At 40.4% G+C, this 25,085-nt stretch overlaps 1 protein-coding gene across 3 annotated transcripts in view; it reads left to right on the top strand.

Moving 5' to 3' along the window:
* The window catches only part of LOC111141552 (catenin beta like 1), a 159,251-nt gene that overhangs the window by 58,068 nt on the left and 76,098 nt on the right, over positions 1-25,085 (top strand). For 2 of the 3 annotated variants that reach the window (XM_022494173.1, XM_022494172.1), the window contains exons 6-10: positions 5,335-5,428; positions 8,090-8,181; positions 16,247-16,319; positions 16,556-16,614; positions 18,083-18,231. In XM_022494173.1, the coding sequence (XP_022349881.1) occupies positions 5,335-5,428; positions 8,090-8,181; positions 16,247-16,319; positions 16,556-16,614; positions 18,083-18,231 (467 nt within the window). The remainder of the gene's footprint in view (positions 1-5,334; positions 5,429-8,089; positions 8,182-16,246; positions 16,320-16,555; positions 16,615-18,082; positions 18,232-25,085) is intronic. The other variant, XM_022494174.1, reaches the window with a different exon arrangement.

Genomic DNA, 25,085 nt, shown 5'->3' with positions numbered 1-25,085 from the left:
GGGGCTGGTGTGAATCACAGTTGAACATTCCTAGACTCCTATATATGATTTGCTCGTCTGCAGCCAGTCAGAAGCCATCAGTAAATAACAGAGCAGAACTGGTGGGTGGTCTTTCATTTATTTTTTTACCCTTGTGCTGCACTCAGGAAGAAGTTTGATAAGTATTCTCATATTACAAGGGTTGAGTTGTCTTTGTAGTTTTAATTTGGGGCCAATATCAGAGGCCTGGAATAGCATGAGCAGAGGCTAGAGGGCGCGGAGCAGAATTTATTGTGGTGTGCAGTTTGCAGTTATTGCCTCGGTCTTTTTCCCAATTGGAAGTCCTAAGCAATGGACTAGCACATTTCTGGGGAGAGAGTGCTGTCCTGGCATTCTTGGGGGATCTTTGGGGCTTAAAATTTGGTTCACTTCCACTGCTATTACTTATGCAGAAGGTGAATATTTGTGTTTTGTAACAAATTGATTTGGTAGCCTGGAAAATAGTGTCTTTTCTAAGAGTAGTAAATGCAAGGGTATGTTGCTTTAATGGCACTTCTCTGAAGTCTTAGGACTCCTTGAGAGTTGTGATTAGATGACAGCCATTTCCTACTTTCTAGTCCCCAAATCTGCCAGGTGCTTGGCAGCCCCATGCCTTTGCTCCCATCTGCCTTCAGCTTGGCAAGCCTTGCTTTTCCTGGGCTACCTGGAATACTCCCGCTCATCCTTTAAAGCCTGACTTAAAGCTTATCTCTTCTGAGGTTTTTGTTTTGTTTTATTTTTGTTTTTTATTGTTTTTTTTTAGGCTCATCCTCCTAGCCCCCAACAGAATTTGTGTATTTGTGTTCTTTTAGCACTTTGTATATCCTGGCACTTGTCACATTGGCTTATAAACATCTGTTTATAAGTTTGTCTTTCCTGAGATGTGATTTGCATCAAGAGAGTGGCTCGAGTGGTAGCCGTATCATTTACCAACTGTGTGTCCTTGGGAAAGTTACCTAATCTCCATGTACTCAAGTTTCTCCTTCTGTAGAATGGGGATAACAGTAGTGCCTGTTGCATAACATTGAAGTGAAGAATAAATGAGTTATTTAATCTTCAGGACAGTGTCCAACACAGAGTAAACACCCAGTAAATGTTGGCCGTTATCTTCATAAAGGTACTATGCCTGGAACATACTAAGTTCTTAGTAAATGTCAAGTTAAAATGATATGTATCATCGGCCATACAGCGAGAGCAAACATTTTTCTCATTTTGACAGATGTTCAGAAAACATTTTGAATGACTACTCAAAAAAATTTTATGAAGGGAATGGACCAAAGTAAGGCATGAGAGGATAGATGTTTAGCTTAAAAAAAAAAACGAGGATGAAATGAGTAGTGATGATAATGCAAGGCAGAATATTAACAACAGTTACGAGAGATGTAAGCTTCTGTGGAATTGGGGAGGAGGGAGCAACCAGTTGTGAGGGGAAGACTCAGGCAGGACTGCAGAGCTGCAGGTACTTTCTGTGGCCTCAAAGGGAAGCTTAATGGGAGGATGTGTGCAGGTGTCCCAGCAGAAGAGGTAGGAATGTGGCTGGGCCACGACATTGGCCATAGTGGCTAGGAGCCACTATTTGTCATAAAGAGTTTCACAAAAGTCCCGTTGATGTGGAGACTTGGGACTGCCCTCCATACCCATTCTCTTGCACTCACTTAACCCTACGGTAAACATTCAGCTTTGAAGTTCTGTAGTGCTGTGGCTTGGGCTGCTTGGCAGTGCATTTGTGCTGCTCAGGTGAGGCTGAGGTTGGCAGGTTTTCAGTTGCTCTAAAGGTATTTATTATGTAAATTTCTGGATCCTATCGTTTGTATCCCTTCTCATTTCTGTTAATGTCCACCTTCATTTGTATTTGTTCCCAAGCAAAATTCATTTGTTCATTCATTCACTGAATGTTTATTGAATGCTTTGTATGTTCTAGACTGTAGGGATGGGGTATATAGCAGTGAGCCAGACTGACAGAGTCTGCTTTTGTGGAGCTCAAATTCTAGTGTGGGGAGAAGCAGTAATCAAACAAGAAAGCAGATAGTGATTCTCTGTTACATAAAGAATTAAAATAGGGAGATGTGACATACGGTGATTGGGAAGTCACGTTAGATTAGCTAGTCGGGGAGGGCCTGAGTTTGGCATGACACAAAGAAACCAGCCATTCAGAATGATCGAGGGCAAGATGGGACAAGTGCAAAGGATGACCTAAGGCAGGAATGAGCTTGACAGATTCGAGGGACAGAAAAACTGTTTGAGCACAGCTGGAGGAAGGGGAGAGAACGCGGTCGGGGCAGATTGCTCAGGGTTTTATAGGCCATGGTAGGAAGCTGGGGTGGAATTGCCGGTGTGAAGGGGAGTAACTGGAGTATCTTGGGCAAGGGAGTGTAGCATAGTCTGACCTAACAGTTTAGGAGGACCGCTCTTGGAGGCTGGATAATGAACTGCAGGAGCAAGAGGAGAAACGAAAGTACTACTAGGTAGGTGGCAACAGGCATAAGTTTTGCATTCTGACCACACTACCATTTGTACTCTCATAACTTACTGCTTGATCAAGATTCAGTGGATGTAGGAGGTTTTTTCTTCGTTTTTTAATTATGAAATTTCCAGAACTCATAGCAGGTAGAAAATTTAACTCCACACTCTTAAGAAAGCTTATTGGCAGATTGTACAAGATAGAAAAAGAATCCTTCAAACTGTCTCATCTGTCCTTTTTTAAAATGTTCTCCTTCTGTCTTGTATCCGTCTTCCCTGGGCAAGTGGGAAAGGATATCTTAACATGCCCTTGACCTTTGTCTTAGTAGGACCTGCCGGAATATTGTTTAGGAGACCCGCTAACGGGGAGAAGTATCTGGTGGACTTACCAGAAAACATCAGGCTTAAGGCAGTCATGATTTCCAAGGCCAGGGTTGCTCTGGCTGACACTTTGGTCCCTGACCAGGATTCATTTTTGGTTTCAGGTTTAGTCACAGGTCCAGAAAATTGGCATGAAGGTGGTAGACCCAAGCGGCTAGAGTGAGTGAGACAGAATGCTAATTTGTGCTTCTTACTAGGTGATATTCAGAGCTATGCATAATACAGATATTTTTCCAAGGGTTTTCTGAGCTAAATGTATTTTGACTGCTTTGACCCTCCTACAATCAGATAAAATTGCATTTAACCCAGCTAAACATAAACTTTCATACTTTGCAAGCTTGAAAAGGCTGTCTCTTAGAAGTTAGATTTCTGTGGCAAGAAAAAATTTCCTCCAGCCAGATATCCATTCAGTTCTGAGATTTGAATGCATTGCATACTGCCACTGTCCCCCCTACCATTTTCCAGATAGCAGAGATGGGAAACATAACTAAGAATCAAGGAAAGGGGGAAACGTAGTGCAGATAAAGCAGCAATAAGCAATTGAAACGGGTGAAGCAGTTTGCAGAACTGCCAAGCAGTGTGATACCCAGTGGATTTGCAGTGTCTGCTGCTTTAGGATTCAGGGAGATTATAAGTCAATCAGGGTGGTTTAGGGAAAAACAAACTGTGACATGGTTCATATTTTCCCCCCAGATGTTTTTCTGTTTCCTCTCACATACTCAGATTGTCCAATTAATTAAGGAAAACATGATGGTGAAGCTTTTGCTGGCTGTGAGATTTGAGAGTGAGATTGTATATCTCCTTGGGATAAGAGGGGAAAACAACTCATTCTTGTATTTATGGGCACCCTCAATTCTGGCATCAGTATCCCCTCACATCTGCAGCTTGCATTGTTCTTCACAGTAGAAAGGGCAGAGCCTAGAAAATTCTACCTTATTTATGATTCAGGTTCACAGATCAGTCAATAATTTCAGCTTTTCCCCCATGCCAGCTGCTTCCTTTAAGTGTCACCAGGAGTGGAGGCCTTATTTCAAGATCTGTCTCTCTTGCCATTGTTCCATCCTCCGGCTCAGTTTGAACTGTGTCGTAGGGTATCTTATACACAGGTGCTCAGGCAGTATCAGCTGAGTGAGCTGATACCTTTCCGTATCTCTCCTTTCTTTTCCCCCTCCCCAAAGTGACAGGGTATGATTGGGAAAAATAGATGCTTAGAGTCAGTCACTTCTGCCCCAACCTTTGTGGCATTGGCCAGGCTAGTTAACCTCTCTGGACCTTTGTTTGCTCACCTATAAGAGCTGTGAGGATGCGTGATAGTAAATGGAACAGTTTCTATAAAAGACCTGATTGCAGCACACAAAGTAAGTGTTTTCTCAGTTTATTTGAATTTAGCAAAATGACTGAGTATCTGTCATGTACCATAGCATTGCACTACCCTTGGAAGAGTATGCCAGGGTGGGAAATCCTCCCATTTGCTAAGGGAGGCAGTCAGAGAGGATATACCACAGACACACGGCAGGTTTTATTTTCCTGTGCAGGTTACTGACTGGCTACTGATAAGAAAGTTATTACCAGGTGGGTAATCACTTCTTGATTCTGCGTTTCCTTAGGTACCTTCCTGGGTTTGCATAAGGGTTACCCAAAGGGCAGTCTCCCTAAGAGTACAGATTGTGTGCAGAGGGAAGCATGAGGTAGTATAAGTGTTATTTCACCAAAGAAGGAAGGTTGGTTTTTGCTTTTTTTCTACTGCCCAGTAGCCATTTGGTCTTGGCTAAGCTGTTAATCTCTGAATATCAGCTCTGTGACATGGCTACTGAAAGTTTTCTATAAGGTTGTATGAATTAAATTAGAGAAATTTAATTGCTGTTCTATGTGTTAAGTGTAATACAAATGTCAGGCATTTTATTACGTTAATACTCTTCTCAAGAAGGAATTAGAAATTCATCAGAAGTAATAGTTTCATAAAAGCTTAGCACAGAACATTAGTTTAACCCTAAATTTTGAGGTCAGTGTAAAGTATGGCAACTAAACTTCCCAACTAAATTTCTCTTGGTGCTGTGGTCTAGAAACATACTTTTGACTTGAACAAACTATTGACCTGATTTAAGATGGCCCTTCTGCAAGGTGTTTGTTTCAATTGCACAGGGAAGTAGAAAGAGCAGTGAACTTGATTTCAGAAGGTCTGGGTTCAAGTGTTAGCGCTGATACTCACCAGCTTTGTAACCTTGAACTTTACTTTGTCTCCTTAAGCTTAGATTTACTCATCTTAAGTTAGGGGTAAGGAAGCCTGCCCTTTCTTTGCCTTGGGGTCACTTTAAGACCCAAAGAGGTAATGGGATGGAAGAGCACACTGTAAACCATGGATGGTTGATTTGTTCTTTTGTTGGTGCAGGTGAGAAGAAAGTATGGGAATGGGAACATTTGGGGACTGTTCTGTGACATGTATCCCTCTCTCCTCTTGCTCCCCTGTTGCTGAAGGTGGATGGGCAGGTGGTGGCCCTGCTAGTGCAGAATCTGGAGCGCCTGGATGAGTCCGTGAAAGAAGAGGCGGATGGGGTCCACAACACTCTAGGTGAGGGGCAGGGCAACCAGTGATCTGAGACCTTCGTGTTTGTTTGGGGGTTCGGTGCTCATTTCCTTCTTCCTTCATAATAGAGTCAACAGCAGTGGTGTTTTCTTTCCTTCTAGTCCCAGACTGCTTTTCCAGAAATGAAGACCCTTGTGTAAATTTCATATAACGGCAGCTTTGCTTTGGCTTGCAAGTAATAAAAGCAGAAATCCACTAAGTCGGGTAACTTCCTGGACAAAAACTGGCCCCTTTAGGCAGACCTCTGCCTCCAAATGTTAGGGTCATGTCTGTGCAGGGTGAATTTTTTTAATTTTTAAATTTTTTTTTAGCTTTAGAAAGTGTATATTTTACTCTTTTTAATCTCTCTATATTGGTTTTTCTTCCTACTCCCTTCAGTGGGACTACAGACTTTGGAACAGTGGAATACCTTTATAAGACAGTTTATTTGGAAAACAGTTAAGTGTGTCTTTGTCTTCTTATGTGTAGTTTGCCATGTGAGCCAAATTGAAATATTGCTGTTAATTTGGATGCACTTTCATCATATGTTAACTTAAGTGGGTGTCTTTGCTGTATTTCCCTTCCTCCTCCTCAAATCTCCCAGATCTTTCTCCCTGCAAAGTTGCTAAACCATTATCCTATTTAAAATTGTGCTTTTGAGTAGTCCTCTTAATCACTGGTCATTGTCTTATTTAAAAAAAAATAAAGGTGACATATCTTAAGCAGAGCTTGAGAAACGAATGAAGTCCAGCTGAAGCAGAAATTTTGATGAGATTAGATTTTTCTCTCCGCTCTTTTTGTCTACCACAGATTTCTCTTGTAATTTTATACTCTCTTCTGTGAGCATTACCATAAAGAAGAGGGAAGACATAGCACCGAGGGAGTAAGAGAAGAGAGAACACAACAATCTAACTTTGGGGTTGGCTTTAGTCTAGAGCTAGAATTTGGCATTACCATCTGTTAGCCTAATGCTGGATTTTGCTGAATAGAAAGTTATCAAAAGTCTTAACTGAATGTTAATAAAAAGGGCCCGGTATAATGAAAAAAGCCCCAGGCTTGCTGTCTGTAGAGATCTGTCTGGTTTCAGCACGGTCACCTACCAGCAGCTCAGGAGGTCCATCCCACTCTCATTTATTGAGCACCTGCTGTTTGTGAGGCACTGGGCTAGGCACTGGAGTAGATTAAAGATGAATTGGGCAAGGTCTTAACTCTGGGAGAGTCTTGATCGGAAAGGAAAGATAATACAGGGTGACAAATGGGATAATAGTCAGTGGAGAACAGTGTGGAAGTGAGGAAGGGCCTCCAAAGGCAGCTGAATGGGGCTGAGTATGAAGACAGGTGCGTTTTGACAGAGAAATGTGAGAAGGACCCTTGGGTGGGAGAGAGTCACAGTTGCAAAGCCAGGAGTGGGTGTGGACTGGGAAAAGAGTAGAGATGTACTGTGGCAGTGGGAGGTAGCAGTAGTGGAAGATGGGACCGGAGGCGTGAGTTTGCCCAGACGGTGGAAGACCTTGTAAACCGAGGCAGAATGATTGGATTTGACTCTAGTGAGCAACAGGAAGCCATCTAAAGTGTAAGCAGAGGAATCAGATAAGGACATTGGAGATTAAAATGAATGAGTTGATTTTCCCAGGAAATGTGAAAAAGTAACTTAGGGTATTGTGGTGATCCTTGCCTCTCAGGGGTCTCTTACTACTCTGCTAACCTGGCTTTGTATTCCGTGCCCTGAGGAGGCTGCCCACTGGGTCTTTTAACTTGCCACTGGCTGACAAGGGCAGAGGAGTGAGGATGAACGGAAGAGGCATGGTGATTTCTTTATCCCTTTCTCCTTCAAAACTCAGATCTGACGTCTGGGCATTGGGCTTAGAGAACGTGGAACTAACTCTGTCTCCTTTATAATGTAACATATCCTAGGATATGGAGCAGAAGGGGCCCTGAAAGAAATGAAAACATTGGATGTGTTAGAATGGAACTGTAGGGGATTTTTTAAAATATCCCCCTTTTTTGTATCATGGTCATGTAATAATTTTTTTCTTTTGGCATCCTAAGTTTTAATTTTCTATTAAGCAGCAGTTTGACCATTGTAGGAGATAGCAAGACCAATTATATTTGCTTCGAGTACCTGACAGTTACCTCTGCCGGCATGGCCTTTCCCCTCTGTGCGCTTTATTTTGTGCAATTAAGAGGATCATGCTTTCCTCCCTTGCTGTATCCAGAGGAAGAGAACTGAAAGTGAATGAATCAGAAAGGGAAGAGACTGAATTCACCATCCCGTTTTTTTCCGAGGCTTCCTGCCTAGTCCTGTCTCTTCAGTTTCGGGTCTCTGGGACCCCAGTGCAATGAGGACTAAGAAGGCCTTCCTGGGCAGATACCCACATTTCCCTGTGTTCTTCTCTGGGGTTGTTCCCTATGAGCGCGGAACATCTATCACATTCCTTTTGTGGATTTCATCATTTTCATTATGAGTTTTACTTGCAACATTACTTGAATTGAAAACAAACCATAGCATCTCCCTGGTTAATCTAATAATGACAACATAGCATCTGGCTGGGAGGAATACAGGAAGCGGGAAGAGGAAAATGGTGTCTGTCATGGGCAGGGAAGCAGGCTTGTTGCAGATGGAAACAAAATTGCCCTCCCAAATGACTGGTGTCTGTCTCCCTTTAGCTATTGTGGAAAACATGGCAGAGTTCCGGCCTGAGATGTGTACCGAGGCTGCCCAGCAGGGTCTTCTGCAGTGGCTGTTGAAGAGGCTGAAGGTCAGTTTGGTGTTGTGGGACAGCAGCTCACACCACCCTTTGCTCTGGATCTGGCTGAAGCTGGCTCACCGACACCGATGTTTGTCCCTTTTGCTGTGGGATCTAGTTTGGGAATCTTCACTAGAAGATCCCTTTTGTCTTTCTTTGCTTTTCCTTTGTTAGTTTTAAAAGAAGAGGCTTTAAAAGTAGCCTTTAATACCTCCAAAAATATTTAAAACATTTTGTAAATACAAATAAGTTTGTGTGGTACAGAAGGCATAAAAGTAAAAGCTCCCCTCAGTAGAGTCCTTCTAGTTCCGCTTGCCAGAGGCAGCCACTGTTAACGATATTTTACCTATCCTTCCAGAAGTTTTCTGTGTATCTAGGAGTGTGTGTGTTTCACAAACAGAATTATACAATATTTTATTTTGCAAGTTGGCTTTTTCAGTGAACTAATAGCTGCGTAGTAGTCTGTTTATGCATATTCCAGAATGAATTCAGCCATTCCGCCTTTTATAACACTTACTGCTGTATAACAATTTTCCACTGTTACAAGCAGTGCTGCAGTGACTATTCTCATATACACATACACATTTTTTTCTTGCACACTTCTGTTAGTTTATCTGTAGGATAAATTCCTGGAATTAGAATTGATAGAGATCAAAGGATACACACATTAACATTTTTGGTGGGTATTGCAAAGTTGTTCTGCGTAAGGGTACCCCACTGATTTGAGAGTATCTGTTTCCCCTAGCAACGTTGGGTGCTATCAAACTTAAAATTTTGTTAATCTGCTAAATGAAAACGGGTTTTGTTTTTTTTTTAATTTTGGAATTTTAAAATCAGGGAAAGAATATTGGCTTCTACATGTTTGCTAGATATTTGTATTCAACTCTTTTAATTTACTATTATCCTTTGTGCATATTTATATTTCTGTTAGATTATTTATTCTCTTTTCTTCTTAGGATAGCCCCTTTGACTATCTTTTTAACAATTAGTGCTGTCCCATAGAGTAAATGAGGAACAAGAGGCAAGAGCTTCTCATAAAAGAGTAGTTTTAACCAAAGGCGTGATGGGAGGCAGTTTGGGATTGCTTCTATGCTACTGAAATGGTTAGCAAGCAAGGATTCCCAGCTTTTCTGTGAGAAGGAGGCATTTGTTCATAGATAGAATGATTCTCTAAGTGTTCATGGCCTTGCTATGCTTCAGAGCGTCACAGAGATCCGGAAAGTCTGAGGTACGTCAGGATGTCAGGTCAGATTTACGCACCCCCCCCGCCATTGTCTTGGCAGGACTCAGAAAGAATGTTCTGCCTAAGAGGGCATATGCCCAATGATTACCCTTCTTTCTGACCATCTAGGTCTTCCCCAATCCTACTTTAAATAATTTAAATACCATTTGTTCCCATGAAATCTGTAACACAGATTCTATAGCATGACTTGAATGTATTCATATTCAGCTAGTCTAGATACTTCCATCAGTGGGAATGGGCACATTTGCCTGGCAGAGTATAAACTCAGTGCCTAGTTCAGTAGATTGCAACTCCCTTTACACACACAAACACACACCCCTACCTTTTAGGGGAAAAAAATCAGGTCTGGTTAATTCATGCATTGTCATCTTTGCAACTTCCTTGACCTCTTCTCATGCGTCTTGATGTCTTTTGGTTTTTAGGACTAGACCTGTTTCCCCATGTAATTCTCAGTTTTTTCTTTCCTCAACATTCAACACATTTTTGTTCTCCAAAGCCTTAAAACATTTTGGGAGTGAGGAGTGGAGGGGAGGAAAGTAGGACACAGAGTTGAGGGGAAGGGTTAGATTACAGGGACCTGAGCTGTTCATGGGGTGGCCATAGGTGAGAGCTCCAACCGTAAAATATACAAAACAATCCAATGACTTTTGTCTCTGAAGTCAAGACCAATTCCTTTCAGTTCCTTGAGACTTCAGGGATCCTTCATTAAACCAGGATGTCAGGCCTCCTCTGCCCTTCGAAAGGTGTTGACACTTGCCAGTCTTTTTTTGAATTGGTAACAGGAAGGAAAAATGAGACCTTTGGGGGTTTAGTTTGGATTACATTGCCCTAATGAGAGTAAAGAGTTCCACTTGATAGTCTAGCAAGCTGGTGACTCTTGCCTTTTAGGCACAATGTTTATGTAATCCTCAGGGTATAAATAGCCATGTTGCTGTCTCTAAAACCGTTTTTTCAAGGTTTCAGGGTATCTAAACATTAAAATGCTATTCAATTATTTTACTAGTAAGCAAGTGCCCTTAGAAAAATCCTGTGCTGCCCAGATCATTAAGAAGAATCCTGCTTAAGTATGAGGCCAGCAAGAAGGCATGTTTTTAAAAAACAATGCCTTGCTCTTTTTTCTCATCATCTGGGACAGTGCTTGCTATAACTTTCACTGTCATAAACATATTGAATGTGAGTGCTGGGCATAGATCCTGACTTTTACTAGCGGAACTCTAAAAAATTCAGATTTCCAGGGGGCGCCTGGGTGGCTTAGTTAGTTAAGCGTCTGCTGTCAGCTGAGGTCATGATCCTGGAGTCCCAGGATCCAGCCCCGCTCAGCAGGGAGTCTGCTTCTCCCACTGACCCTCCCCATCTTGTGCACACTCTCTCACACACTCTGTCTCTCTCAAATAAATACACTCTTAAAAAAAAAAAAAAAAAAAAAAAACAAACAGTTTTCCAGACCCATTGTCTAGTCTCTGTCTTTGGCATATTTTAGAGAAGTTCCACTTATGATGCTAATGGACAGCCCTCACTGATACCCTCTGTTCTCTGGAGATGTGAACATTACTGTTAGCCATTTTTATTCTGCTCTACTCCTGCACTAGATTTAATACTCCCATTTTCAGTGTGCCATTCCCTATTCCAGAACCTTCCTCTACAAGATGCTGATGACCTCTCCACCAGAGCCCACCTTCTCTGCCTACTTTTAAAGTCCCCTTATACCTGGCCTAGTCTGACTTTTTCATTTCTCCCTTTTTAAACATTGGCCTTATTACCTTTCAGGCATCTTTTTAACCTACCGTCTGGCTCTGCAAAGGTCAGAATGATTTTGACCTCTGTATCTGTTTTGTTGTTCATGCTCCTCTTTCCACCAGGAATGACTCCTGTCTTTCTTACGTACTTCTCAGTTATACACAGCCTTCATTAACCAGTTTAAATGCCTAATCTTCCACATAGCCACCATCATTTTTAGAACTGAAAGGAAATTTATAACTTCCATTGCAGATTAAAAAAAAAATCAAGACTTAGAGAGATCAAGTCCCAAATCGGGCTTCTTGCTCGGCGGGGAGCCTGCTTCTCTCTCTGCGTCTGCCTGCCACTCTGCCTGCTTGTGCGCTCTATCTCTGACAAATAAATAAACAAAAATCTTTAAAAAATAATAATAAAAAAATAAAAGCAAGGACTGGGTCTCCATTATTTTTGCTTTTCTCAGTTGTTCTTAAGGTGTGGTTCCCCTGGCAACTTGTTAAAAATGCAAATTATTGAACCCATCCCTTCACCTGCTGACTCCACCCCTCTTGGGTGAGACTGGTAATCAGTTTTAAGAAGCCCTCCAGGTGAGTTGGAGGTAGGTTAACATCTGAGAACACCATAGTTTATGTTGCCTGTTAAGCCCTGTTCTTTAACTGATCATCCCGTATTTATTCAGTAGTCTTTGAGTAATTCTTTAGTGAGTGGCACCTTGATGAGTCCTCTTTTTGTGCTGGTAGCCTAGCAGTATATAGAGATACGGATTTCTTCATCCATTAAATGAAATGTCACTAATTTGTGCTAATGAGGATGAAACCCACTGCAGACCAATTGCATTAAATGGGTTAGCGGGTGAGCAGATAACAGGACTGTGAGTGAGACTCTCACAGTTCATTTTTATGGAGAATACAAGCCTTTAGGACGTTGTGTACTATTGAAAATAATGGCCAAACCCAAAGTTTTATTTTTCCTTTTCTAAAGAAACAAAATTAGGATTCCCTTTGGTTCCCAGTGAGGTCAGTGTTTCAGAAACAGTTGCAACATTCAGCATATGAGCTAACGGATTGAGAATTGGCTACACGATACTACATGTACAACTGGTTGATGAGAAGTTCTTAGCCTCCTATGACCAGGAGCTGGGATTTTACAGGGCACAATCTGCTTCAGCAGTTGTACAGAGCTGTGGATGTGCCTGAACCTGCCCCGTGGGTTCCAGGCACCAGAGGTGAGCTGCAGAAATAACCTGCAGCTTCTGGCTGCGGGCGGTAGCATAATTGTTTTGTACTTTCCAAAAAAGCAGCAGTTCCCAGAAAGGTGAAGTTTAATTTTATTCAAGGCTGGTACATGCTGAGTACAAACCTATGCTTGACTCTGTAATTACTCTGACAGCTGAAAGATTTAGGATCACCAGGCTCCTGGATAGAAGAGAGCCCCCAGAAGCTTCAAGTCCCGTTGGTTAACTTTGCAAACTCCAAGAGACCATACCTCCGAACCGAATTCTCCTTTCTCCTGATGTCCACTAACTATCCTTGTAATTTGTCCGTTTGATATTTTGTAAGCTTGGAGGCCATCATCTCTGGCTGATACTTAAGTAGAAATAAAACTTCCTTGGTGACTTTTTGTCTTTGGTTAGATGTGAAAGATTAGACTCCTTCCTTCCCACCAGTCCCACCATTTCCTTTATTTCTTTTCCACGAGAGTAAAATACTTGGTTGTCATTATCATCACCATTAAGTTTTTCCCATCTGATACAAGTGTCTTGTGTTGGCTATTGGTTATGCGGGAAGCGTTATCCTGGATACCTCACATATATTATTTCTGATCCTTACACCCTTCCAAGCGGGTGCTCCTGTCCTCAGTTTACAGTTACGGGAAGAACTCCACAGAGGGGAAGTGATTGTCCTAACCCCACAGGAATTACATGGCAGAGCCTGTGACAGTTGGGCATGGGTATCTCCAAAGCCTTCCCCTCTTGTCAAGGTACTTTCCAGCTGGTACCCATTTCAGGCTCTGAAGCATTTTAGGGCTCAGTGTTGTAGAGTTTTGGGGTCTAATCATTTGACTTTCTAATTAGATTCCTCCTTCATGCCAGTTTTTCAAAAAACCTTTATTTTAACAGAAAAGGTGATGAAATTATTATTTTGATTTTTAAAAATTTACTTTGGGCACATTGGAAACTCCTTGAAGTGTCACAGCAAAAGCTGGAGATTTCCTGGGGGACTCAGGAATTCTCAGTAGAGGGGAACTAGCCGTTGGGTGCCTGTGATATATAAACTGGTTAATTTAATCCAACTACCCCATGAGGAAATTATTACTTATTTTTACTTAACATAAGAGAAATTGGGCAAAAGAGGCAAAATAATTTGGCCAAGATCACGTAGCTGGAAACCATTAAGGCTGAGATTCTAGCCTGGATATTTCTGATTCCAGTCATTAGAAAAACTTCTAGTATTTAATTTATGTTAGGTACTTCCATATTATAACCTTATTTATTTCTCATAGTAACTCCTGATGTTATGTTATCTGTTTTATTATTTTATTTTTATTAGGATGTTATTTTATTATTTGCTTTTTACAGATAAGGAAATTTAAGACCGAGATACATTTCTTGGGTCATAGATGTCCACTCTCAGTTCCTGGTGCCCTGGATGTCTTAGGAATTTCGTTTTTACGTCTTTATATGAAACTGTGCCCCTATGCCAGAGAGGACCTAACAATCATGTTTATTAAGTAGTTAGATCCAAATGATTTATGACGAGATCGGGCGCGTTCAGGGTGGTATGGCCGTAGACGATCCAAATGATTTAATACGTATTTATGTCCTAACAATTTAAAAGCCATTTGAAAAAGTAATACACATGAATTAAAAGAAAAAATATTTTTTTATACTTAATTTTATACTTAAAGACCGCAGTTACTTATTAATAGATGTGTGTGCCTTTTGAGTGCTGCACAACTTCTAAAGCCTTGGAAGACAGTTGAACACCACTACCCTCATTCCTGCTCCATACTGATTTTCACACAGTTCTTTTATTACAGCAACCACCAAAAACCAGCTTCACAAAGACAGGATGTCATCAAAAGAGTATACCTGGAGCTAGTAGTTAATGCAGTGTTCAACACATGTCATATGTCATTGTGCTTTCTTTGGAAATTTTAAAGTACCCTGCAGTGCCCCTGTGAATTGAGTTTGACACCCTAGGTACCTTGGCACACAGTTTGGGAACTGCAGATTTTGTCTCATGTAGGTAGTACATGCTCATGAGTCAAACCTAGATGCATCAATCCTAGATTGATATTCTTCTCTTTTTTTTCTTTAACAGGACCATATTACTTACTAACATTAGTTTTAATTCAGTGTAATATTTTTTAAATGCCATTAACGATGGACAAGGTTCACGTCTAATTCACCTGTGTGCTTTCGTGTTTATTTCTTTGTCTTGCATACAGCAGATGCCTAGTAAATACTTGTTGAAAAACAAAAAGAAAATCTCCCCCTTATCTTGGAGTTAAGATTTATAAAATCAAATAAAGGACAAGAGGCATCGAAAACACAGAAGTGCTGTGAGATCTTTTGGCTTCTTTTAGTTAAGTGCATCTTGTTTCAAACAAGAACCCTCGTCCTTGAAAAGCTGCATATAAGTGAGGTGGTGTGGCTTAAGTCATTTAAAATACCGATACTTATAATTTAAATAATTTTGGATAAGTAATTTTATTAGCAAATCCTTGATTCTGATAGAGATGCTTACGCCTTGGCTCATCACCGTGTTTTCATTTTTATACAACTGCTTTCCTTAAAGTGAAGCACGCTACAGATTGCATTTAAACCCTGGCTCTTATACTGAATTTCTTGAAACAAGGCTTAAGCTTGCCCAGGGAGCATACCCTGCAGTCAGTACACGTAAGACTTTGCCTTAACAGATCTTTTAACCTAAGATGGCCAGCTTCCTGAAACCCTGTGGGGTGCACTTAGGCTTGACGAGAAAGACGTGCATAGAAAACTGAAAAGTTGTAGGTGTTGCTTCATTAGGGGCCACTCTTCCTTCTTAAGTACAAAATCAATGTCCAGACAGAATTGGGAATAGCTCTGAGGTGATGGAGGTGTTAGCTCTAAGATGAACACTTCCCTGTCCTTTCCAGGTACAGAAATGATTTGTCATTTCAAAAACCTGGGTGGGTAGCAAGGCTGCTGCTGATTAACAATTGTTGTGTATGTGTCTGCATTTTAAGGATCAAGGGACAGTAAATAAAAACACGTCGATGAGGTTTGCTCCTCTCTGTGCCCCTTTATCCAAAGGGGCCTTATTAGTGGTGAGATATTCGTGTCTCGCTACGGAAGCAACAATGTGGACAGCCATAAAAGATAGTCTCTGCAGTAGATTTGTCCCCTCTGAAACACCAAGTAGCAGAGCGTGCAGCAGGGAAAGAATTGTGGGTAGTAATTTGGGTGTTAAAATATTAACACATTTCTGCATTTTTAATGTGGTTTCCTTTTTAAATAGTAGGCAGATTATGGCACACGAGCAGATAGGTTTATGATTTCAAATTAAATTTTAAGCATTAAAAAAAATCCAAAAGGAACTACTTTGTTATAAATACATTCAACTATTCTAAACAAGAACTTGCTTTCTTTTCACCTTCTCTAGATCATCTGTCAGCTAATTTATAGCCTAATTTTATGATTTTAATATGTGAGCAAAGCTTCATAAAGGATTTTAGTTTAAAATTTCAAAACTTTCAATCATTCCTCTAGTTCACATTTCAGTATATACTATGTGCTAGACAGCAGTCCCTGGACTCAAAATGGGGAATCTGGGAAGGCTTCATTGAGGAGGTGACTTTCTTACCTGGGCATGAGCACTGTGAGAGCTGTTGTGTCCTGCCATTTATGGTTTTACTATGTAGTATTTGAGTCTGATCTCTTGAGAGCAGAGGCAGGCTTTTTTTTTTTTTTTTTTTTTTTTTTTTACCTTCAACCTGCCTTTTTGCTTTCTAACTTCTACTTTCTAACTCAGATCCTAGTTTTTGTGAAAAATTCATCTTGGGGAAGGAAGCAAGGCCCCTTAATGTTTTTCTCTCATCTTTCCTATTTCCCCACAGGCAAAGATGCCTTTCGATGCCAACAAACTGTATTGTAGCGAAGTGCTGGCCATATTGCTCCAGGACAATGATGGTGAGGCTCCCTCTCGGTATTGATATTCTGTTAGGATAGGAGCCAGCCTTGTTTCAGATCATGACAGCAAGCTCTCTTGCCTTTGGCATCCCCTTGCTCTCCCTCTCGCTCTCTGTGCAGCTTTTGTACTCTGTCAAGCTGTATTGATTTTGTTTGCTGATGTATCCATGTTAGATGGCTGTAAAATCTGACAGTTCGCTTCATTTTTTTCTTCCTCTATTTTTTTCCACTTTTAGAAAACAGGGAATTGCTTGGGGAGCTGGATGGAATCGATGTGCTTCTTCAGCAGTTATCCGTGAGTAATTCTTATGCTTCCTGTCTGCCATGAAGATACATGGCCTGCTTTAAAGGGGAGGTGGAGCTGAAAATTGTGGGAAGAAATAGGCCATGTGATGCAAGCCATATGGAGTATGTTGGCAGGTTTGAGGTTACAGTGGAGCTACGTAGTTTGCCTCCCTTTCTTAGTCATTTGCTCTTTATGCCCAGATATCACTGTGTATCTGCTGTGGTTTTTCTCTGTCTTCTGAGATTTGTCAATTCAGAAGAGGTGTGCTTCCTGCTTAAGTGTATATTCTTGGGCCGAGAATACCAAATTATTTCCAGTTGACCCACTCCCGAGATTTTTCACTTCCTTTCCTTTCATTCTGCCAGTAAAATGGATTCTCTTCATTTAGAATCCACATAAGCTCGAGGAGTCGAAGTTCCAGTGCAGTGGGATGGAGGTCACAGAGGAGGATAGGGAAAGATGTGGTTCTAGAGGCTGGAATAAGAAATTGGAAAATGCCATTTTCTCATTGTAAGACATGTAAATCTAGTTGAAATGTTCTGCTGGCATCCTGAAAATACTGTTAAGATTTCTTCTAACAAATCTCATCTGTGCTATTCCAAAACCCAGACTGAAAATAGACCATTTGGATAAACTCTTGAGTGTTGGGAGTGTCTGAGATGTCAGTTTGCATACAGCTGCCATCTTGGTGCCAGCAGCCAGAGTGGCTTGGCCTCCACCCCAAAAAATAGAGCTTTAAAATGTGAATCTGTTTCCAGTTTTCTGGGAAGGTGCTTAGTCCTGTTCTGCAAGATTATTGATCATTTCGTGGTAGAGTCTATGGGTATGTATATACTGTTAAAAGGCTTTCCTCTTAACATGCCATATATGTCTGGCAAAGACAAAGCGTCTGCTTTCAGCTATTTCCCTGACTTCGAGCCACAGCTGCTGTGTGAGGCAGTTCAATAGCCCCAGTGGTTAGAAAATTCTTCCTCGGGTTGTGGCCCTTCCGGATTGTGGTTTCTTTTAGAAGGAGTAAAACAAGTCGTGGTTCGGCTGGGCAAATAGAGGGCTTTTGAGGTAGCTGGCAAAGTTGTTTTTTGTCCTGGAGTTGGTGGTTTCAGCTGTATATGCCTTTTATGGAATTGTCTGTATCTGTGTTCTGTTTCACAGTAAAAGGGTTTTGTTGGTTCGTTGTTGTTGTTGTTGTTTTAATCTTTTTTTTTTAATCTGCCTCCTTGAAGCCATCAGTCACTCATGGGCCCAGTGGTCAGTTGAGTGTTTTGTTTTTTTGTTTGAACTGATAGCTACCTAATACCTGTGACTCAGAAAGTCCAGGTTCTCTAACATGGAAGCTGCTGAGAATCTTGTTGGATGAGCTTCTGCTTCCTCAATTGTTGGGGTTATCAGGACAAGCAGACTTTGGAAACTGTTGAGTGCTAGCTGATGAAAGATATTCTCTTATGGCTCTGTGCTTTCTGGTGTCTTCACTTGACAGGTGTTTAAAAGACACAATCCAAGCACCGCTGAGGAGCAGGAGATGATGGAGAATCTGTTTGATTCACTCTGTTCCTGCCTAATGCTCAGTTCCAATCGTGAACGCTTTCTGAAGGGTGAGGGTCTGCAGCTGATGAATCTCATGCTCAGGTAGGTTTCTTATCTCCTAGTCCTCCGTTTTTTCTGTCCAGCTCCTCACTGTTAGCCCAAATTCCAGAACATATGTCTATGGTCTTTGAGTCCATTGAGTTTCTTAGATATGAAAAACAGTAAGGCCTTCAGGGGTGGGTGTGTGCATGCGGCATGTGCCTCTGTGTGTGTGGGGGGTGGGGGGGTTCAGCTTAGAGTTGGTAAGTAGAAGGTACATTTTGGTCTGTTTGTGCCCTGTTGTGTCAGTTGGTGATACGACCGCTCCATTGAAGGGAAATGTATTTTTGCTCCTTCTCTTACTGTGTTGGTTTTGGGAAATCTAGTCATGACCTTCTAAACATAATCTATGTTAATTTTTAAACTTTGTATCACACATAGACCTATCAATGCCATATGTTTGTCTGTATTTTTCTTATTGACAGAATATCATTTTTTATTTATACATATTTTTCATTATATATTATTTTCTGTAAATTGCACATGAGCTATGTGGCTAGCATAGGAGATATGAAAATGTGAAAGTTCTAGAACTTTTCTTTAGAGTACTTTCTTTATAGATCTTATTATTGTTGTTCTAATTCCTTAAGGTATTTAAAATGGATATCATATTTAGTATATTTCATAGAATCCTACTGTTGGAAGTAAATGGGAGGTAGCTTATGTCAATAACTCTTGAGAAATCTGGCGTGGAAGAGGGGTTGAGAAATGGGGGCAGGAGGTATGGTGACCAGAGTGTGGTGTGGGGTCAAGGGACCATTTTTTAAACTGAGAGCCACTAGAGCATGTTTGTATGGCTGGAAGACACTAGTCATTATTATTCTTCATGAAATTGAGCTGGAGTCTGCACTCTTAAAACTTCTGTTCGTGAACATGCAAAACACTGTTAAACTAGTTCTTTGAAAAAATTTTTTATAAATTCAATAAATATAGCTATTAAATATAATTTAGAATATAGACATGCAAAACTGCTGTTAAGATGCTGATAAGGTACTATGTTAAGTACTGTGCTTACAAAGAAAGGAAGAAGACAGGATTCTTGCCTCTAAGAAGCTAAAAAAAACAGCTCTTGTCACATAAACACAGCCCAACTTTGGGTGTAGATTTCTTTCACTCTTTTTTTTTTTTTTTCTGTAATAATTTCCTTGTTTTTACCAGCTTTTTAGTCCTGTCACACATGTAATTTTCGATACTGTTTCTTTTTGAACTTAACATGGCATTTCCCATGCGGTGACATAATCTTCGTGAGAGTTTTCAATAAATGCATAATGGGCTCCAAGGAAATATAGCTTACTTAGTATTCTGTTGGTGATATTGAGACTGTTTCCATTGTTTTGATATTGTAGCAAATTCTACAATGATCATGTTTTTGTTTAAAACTATTTTCGTATTTAAGCTTATCAAGGCATATGTTTCTAAAATATCTTCTCTTTAGGCCTGTGGAGGGCTGGGGGCACAGTAGACCTCTTTGTTTGTCAGTGTACACCAGACCTGGGATTGATTGAAAATTCCCTTTGTGGAATTGTTCTAAAAAATCTTTTAAAGTGCAGAGTGGGGCATTGGAATTATTCGGAGGCCTTTAGTGTTCAGCTGATTTTTTGCTAGCTTTATTCTCTAGAGTCTTTTGTTTGTTTATCTCCTTTACCCTTCTAATTGCCTGTCCTTTTGTTGAAATGACCCCACCGTCTCTCCAATAAATAGCATATAAAGAAGATGCATTTGGCTTCCTGGGCCTTTTAACCTTAAAACTGTACTCTACGGGGACTTTTCCCTAAGATTCTTAAAGGTCTGAACTGCCAGTGTCTGTGGATGGTTGAGCACAAATATGAAGTGATGTATTCCTGTAGCATATGGCTTGGTAATGTGCAGCAGTGGGGAGCTGAATAAATAACTAGAAATATGGATTATTCAAACAGGAATGCTGAGATTCTGGGAGCCTAATTAAAAAGGTGCTTCAAAAGCCTTAGAAACTGTACCTCTCTAGATCTCCTAACTTTTCATTTTTGAACACTGAAGTTACTGTTAGATTAATTCTTTTGCATTAATTAGCTATTATAGAAGATTCAGCATTCCCTTTTTTCTCTTTCCCATGCTTCTTTGTTCTGTGTTATTTTTCTTCTTCAGACTCCCAAGTGGAAAGTTTAATTGGGAGGGAATTTTTTCTCTCCTACTAGATTCATCCTGATCTAGCAGGAGCTGCCAAGTTGCTCTCTGTCTAGAGAGAAGCCCGTTTAGGACTTGGAGGCTGTAGTACTAGAAGTTCAGGAAAGTTCCTGTGGTTGCACTGTCCCTAAGTATTAGTCTTTACTATGATTCAGGCATTGAGCAGTCATGAAATGCCCTCCTGGAAAGGTGGCAGTGTGGAAGAGTGGGCTTTGGGAGTTGAGGTCAATGTGGGTTTGGAACATAGCTCTTTCACTTATTAGTGGATAGTTGGTGAGTTATTCTAACCTCTCTGACCTCTGGCCCTCAGTTTTTCATCTGAAAAATGGGAGTAACAATGCCAAATTTGCAGGGATTTTATGGACATTAAACTACATGTAATGTGCCTGGGACAATTCTGCAGCTATTAAAACACCGAAAAAGTACCATGTTAACTCACTATGTTAAGAGCTAGGCTTAATACAGAGAGGAACAAGACAGGATTTTGCCTTCAAGAAACTCAGTCACTAGTGAAGGAGGCTGATGTTAAGTAATGGCAGTATAATTTAATGTGTTAAATGAACTGTTCCTCTTAAGGGTTTGCATGTCTGTGAATTTTTTTTTTTTAATTTCTGATTATTTATAAGCAAAGGTCATTAGCAAGATAGTCATTTACCCATATACATTATCACACATATACATATACTAACCAATTTAATATTTATCAACTTTATTGAAGCATAATTTATTTATAATAAAACATGCCCATTTAAGTGTACAGTTTTAATTTTGACAGAAGCATCCATCTTTGTTTTCAACACAATGAAGATATGAAACGGCAATGTCCAATAGAAATGTAATGCAAGCAAGGTATATAGTTTTATATTTTACAGTAGCATGGTAAAAAGGTGAAAAGAAACAAAATTAATTTTAATAATACATTTTATTTAACCCAGTTTAATAAAAATCATGTCCACAAGTAATCAATAAAAAATACTGCTGAGCCATTTTACTTTTTTTCCTAAGTCTTTGAAATCTAGTGCATGTTTACATCTCAATTCAGTGCTAAATTTTCATAAAGTACTTGCTTTGTATCTAGATTTCATAAGATTTCTAGTTGAAAAGTAGATTCCCATACCTAAGTTTCTCCAAACCTACTTAAATATTTCCTAATAACTAAATCAAGTGTTTAAATTTAAATTTATTTAGTCCGTGTTTTGTTTAGCTCGTGTCACTCAACACATTCTTTCTGAGATTCATTCATTTTGCATGTATCAGCAATTTGGTTCTTATTCACTTTGAATAGTATTCATTATATTTTTGCATTCCAGAGTATATCCGTTTTTTAATTTAGTCACCTATTGATGAACATTTGGGTTGTTTACAGTGTCTTGCTGTTATTAATAAAGCTGCTTTAAAGTCTTTAGATGAACATATATTTTCATTTCTGTAGGGTAAATACCTAGGAGTGGAATGACTAGGTCATATTGGAAATGTAAGTTCACTATTAGAAACTACCAAGCTGTTTTCCAAAGTGGTTGTATCATTTTCTATTCCCCACCTCCCCCTACACGCCAGCGAAGCATGAGAATTCCAGCATATCCTCCTTAACACTTGATAATTAGGCTAAATTTCTTTAAGAATCTTCTCCCCCCATGTCATTTCTTCAGCCCTGTCCTTACAAGAATCTTCTCCCCCTATGTCACTTCCTCAGCCCTGTCCTTACACCCACCCACCCACTCACAAATGTTGAGAATTAGGTTCTAGCATCCTGTACTTTGCACTGTGGGAGCATTTACCATTCTGTGTGGAAGGCATCTGTTTGTCTCTGACTGTACTGTAAGACTCCTGAGAACAGAAACCAAGTCTTCCTCTTTTATCCCTAGCACCTAGTAATAGATAAATATTAGGTTGTAAATATTTTCTAAATGAATGAGAGAAGGATCTGAGAAACATTTTTGATGTTTTAAATCATTGCGTTATAGAATTTCTAGCAAATCCCATTCAAAGACCCAAAGAATGAGGAATGATTTATTAAAAGCTGTATAGTTGAGAGTTCATTCTTCTGCCTAGATATATTTAGTCCTAGTTTTCCCTGTCAGATTTTTTTAAAAAAGATTGATTGACTGATTTGAGAGAGAGAGCAGAGGGAGGGGCAAGTGGGAGAGAGAGAAAATCCGCAAGCAGATTCCATGCTGAGCGCAGAGCCAAGTGCAGGGCTCCATTCCAGGCCCTGAGATCATGACCTGAGCCAAAATCAGGAGTCAGCTGCTCAACCGACTGAGCCACCCAGGTGGCTCTTCCCTGTCAGATCAGGTTTTGAACCTGATCTTCAAGACTCTGGGGAAGCCAGGCACTAGCTGCAGTCCTGGGCTTGCTGCCCTGTTCCACCCGTGCTCATGCTGTGCTGCAGAGGAGAAGCCAACACAAGTGTCCACACTTCACTTTATCCTCCTTTGGGACACTTGAACCTCTCAATACTCTTCCTCCATCATCCTCCAAGGTATTTCAGAGTTATGGTTAGGCATTCATTTTTTGTAACCTTTCTACTCAAGGTCCAGAGAATTCCTTCATGCAGATTCGTAATTTCTCCGCATTTGTTTATAGGGGCTGTAAGGAGGTCTACTACACCTTTGCCTTTACCGGACAGGCCCTTCTCCTCTGCTTTACCCTCCCACCCAGGTGTTAGTTTAGTTGTCCGGTGACTTTTTTTCACTCCTATGTTAAGAATGTTTGGATTTTGCAGTACTCGAAAAAATCAATAAGAAAAAAAAAAACGCTTTTCATTTTTTGTTTTTCCTCTGTCAAAGGACGGACGAAGCATTTTGGAAAGGAAGAAAAGATTGTTGAGATGATATTTAAAAATGGAACTCATGCTTTGGAAAAAGCCGCAGATAGCCATTCTAGCATCTAGGGAACCGCCCCCCCCAAAAGGAATTTCTTATTTAGTCATAGTGTTTTGATAAGGAAAGAGAAAAGATGGAGTTAGGGTAGATGGCGCAGAACCTCTTGGACAGAATATTCTGTGTGTGTGTGTCAAGAGTTATGGCATAGGGAAGAGGGGTGCATGGTCTTTGGCTAGTAGCAGAAGAGTTAAGATACGACTATGAACCAAGTGGTATTTTTGTAGTCAGGGATAGTGGAGAGAAAAAGACAATTTAGGGAAGTCACAATTTATTGTGAATTTAACAGAATGATCAGATTCAGAGAGTCCAGTTCACAGAAATAAAATTAACTTATACTTATGGGGGAATGGCCATTATAGAATTTATCCAGACATGAAGGTAGAGCTATACAAAGTCCTCTTTGCCCCTGGATGGAGACTGATTTTCCATTTCTGCATTCTTGGTTATAGATGTCTCTCTGGTAAGATGGTTGCTGCAAATAGAAGATTTCAATGTATCAGGTTTAATTATAGACTGTACTCCCAAATCATTTGATTCCTGCCACCACAAAGTGCTTTTTTTAACAGTATGTCCTTGTTTCAAATGGTTCAGTGTTCTTTAAGAAACAACAAAGCCACTGGGAGACAGAAGAATTACATTGTCAGTTTCCTTGAAAATGTTGACATGAAGCTTATTACTTCTGTTGTAAAACCCTGTTCCAGTTAGAAAAAGAAGAGACCACTGAGATCCCAAGGGATGTGTACAAATGCAGCTTGGGGTTGTGTAGCAGAAATACAGTGAACCCATCTTGGTTATTAACTGTATAGATGGGGGAAGAAAAAGAAAGAAAGAAAGAGAAGGGTACATAGACACATCCCTTTAGGAACCACCATTTTTTCCCCCTGAGGTTTCTCAGTAAGATTGTCTTTAATCTAAAGAAAAGTGTCTCCGACAAAGAAAACAAAAAAATGACGATGGTATACCATCTGCAAAGTCAGCTTTTGCAGGCCCAGTTCTGGATTGTGGGCTTGAACCAAAGTGTAAAGGTAGGCAGGCCGGCCTGGGGAACTTCTAAATCTTGGAATTTTATTCCCTTTATTTTTACCTTGTTGTGTGTTTGTTTTATTCCTAATAAGCATGGGAAGGTCCAAACTCGATTGCATTTTTATTCTTGTGGTCCTTTTCAGGTTTTTGTTGTTGTTTTTTTAAGAACTAGAGCCTTTTCTTCTGACTTTCAGTCTCTGAAATTTAACTGAAAAAGCAAAATAATAATGCTGACATTTTAGAAATCAGTTGAGCTTCCTGGTGGGTTTGTATACAGTGTGTGCTCTAAGCTGCGTACTCACATCTTGCTTGCTGTTTGTCCAGTGAGCAAGTGTTCCCTTTCCCCATTCACTGAGTATTATCATTCTTTCTTACATGGATAATAGTAGTTTGCACCTGTTCTCTGGGAACCAGAAAAACGCTTCAAAGCACAAAGTAATCCTTCCAACAGCCCTCCGGGCTGGCGTTACCTCTTCATAAATGGAAAGTGCTGCGGCTGGGAAGGCAGATTAAACTGAAGCAAGATTACTTGGCAGGAAATGGTGAAGGACCTGTCGGAACCCTTCCATCAGACTTCATAGCTGTTCATCATTCCAGGGCTGCTAAATTGTACATATTTAAAGTACACAGGTTGATGAGTTTTGCAGTATGTGTCGACCTATCATACCATCACTGCAAACATAACAACAAACATATTTATTGTACCCAAATGTTTCCTTGGGCCCATGGTAATCCGTAACTCCTCTCCCTCCACTTCAAGTCTCCAGGCAACCATTGATTTGCTTT

This window comes from Enhydra lutris, unplaced genomic scaffold, assembly GCF_002288905.1.
Source record: "Enhydra lutris kenyoni isolate GAN:26980312 unplaced genomic scaffold, ASM228890v2 scaffoldscaffold6, whole genome shotgun sequence".
NCBI lineage: Eukaryota > Metazoa > Chordata > Mammalia > Carnivora > Mustelidae > Enhydra > Enhydra lutris.
Note: the sequence above shows the minus strand (reverse complement) of the source record. Positions and strands in the feature narration are given on the sequence as shown.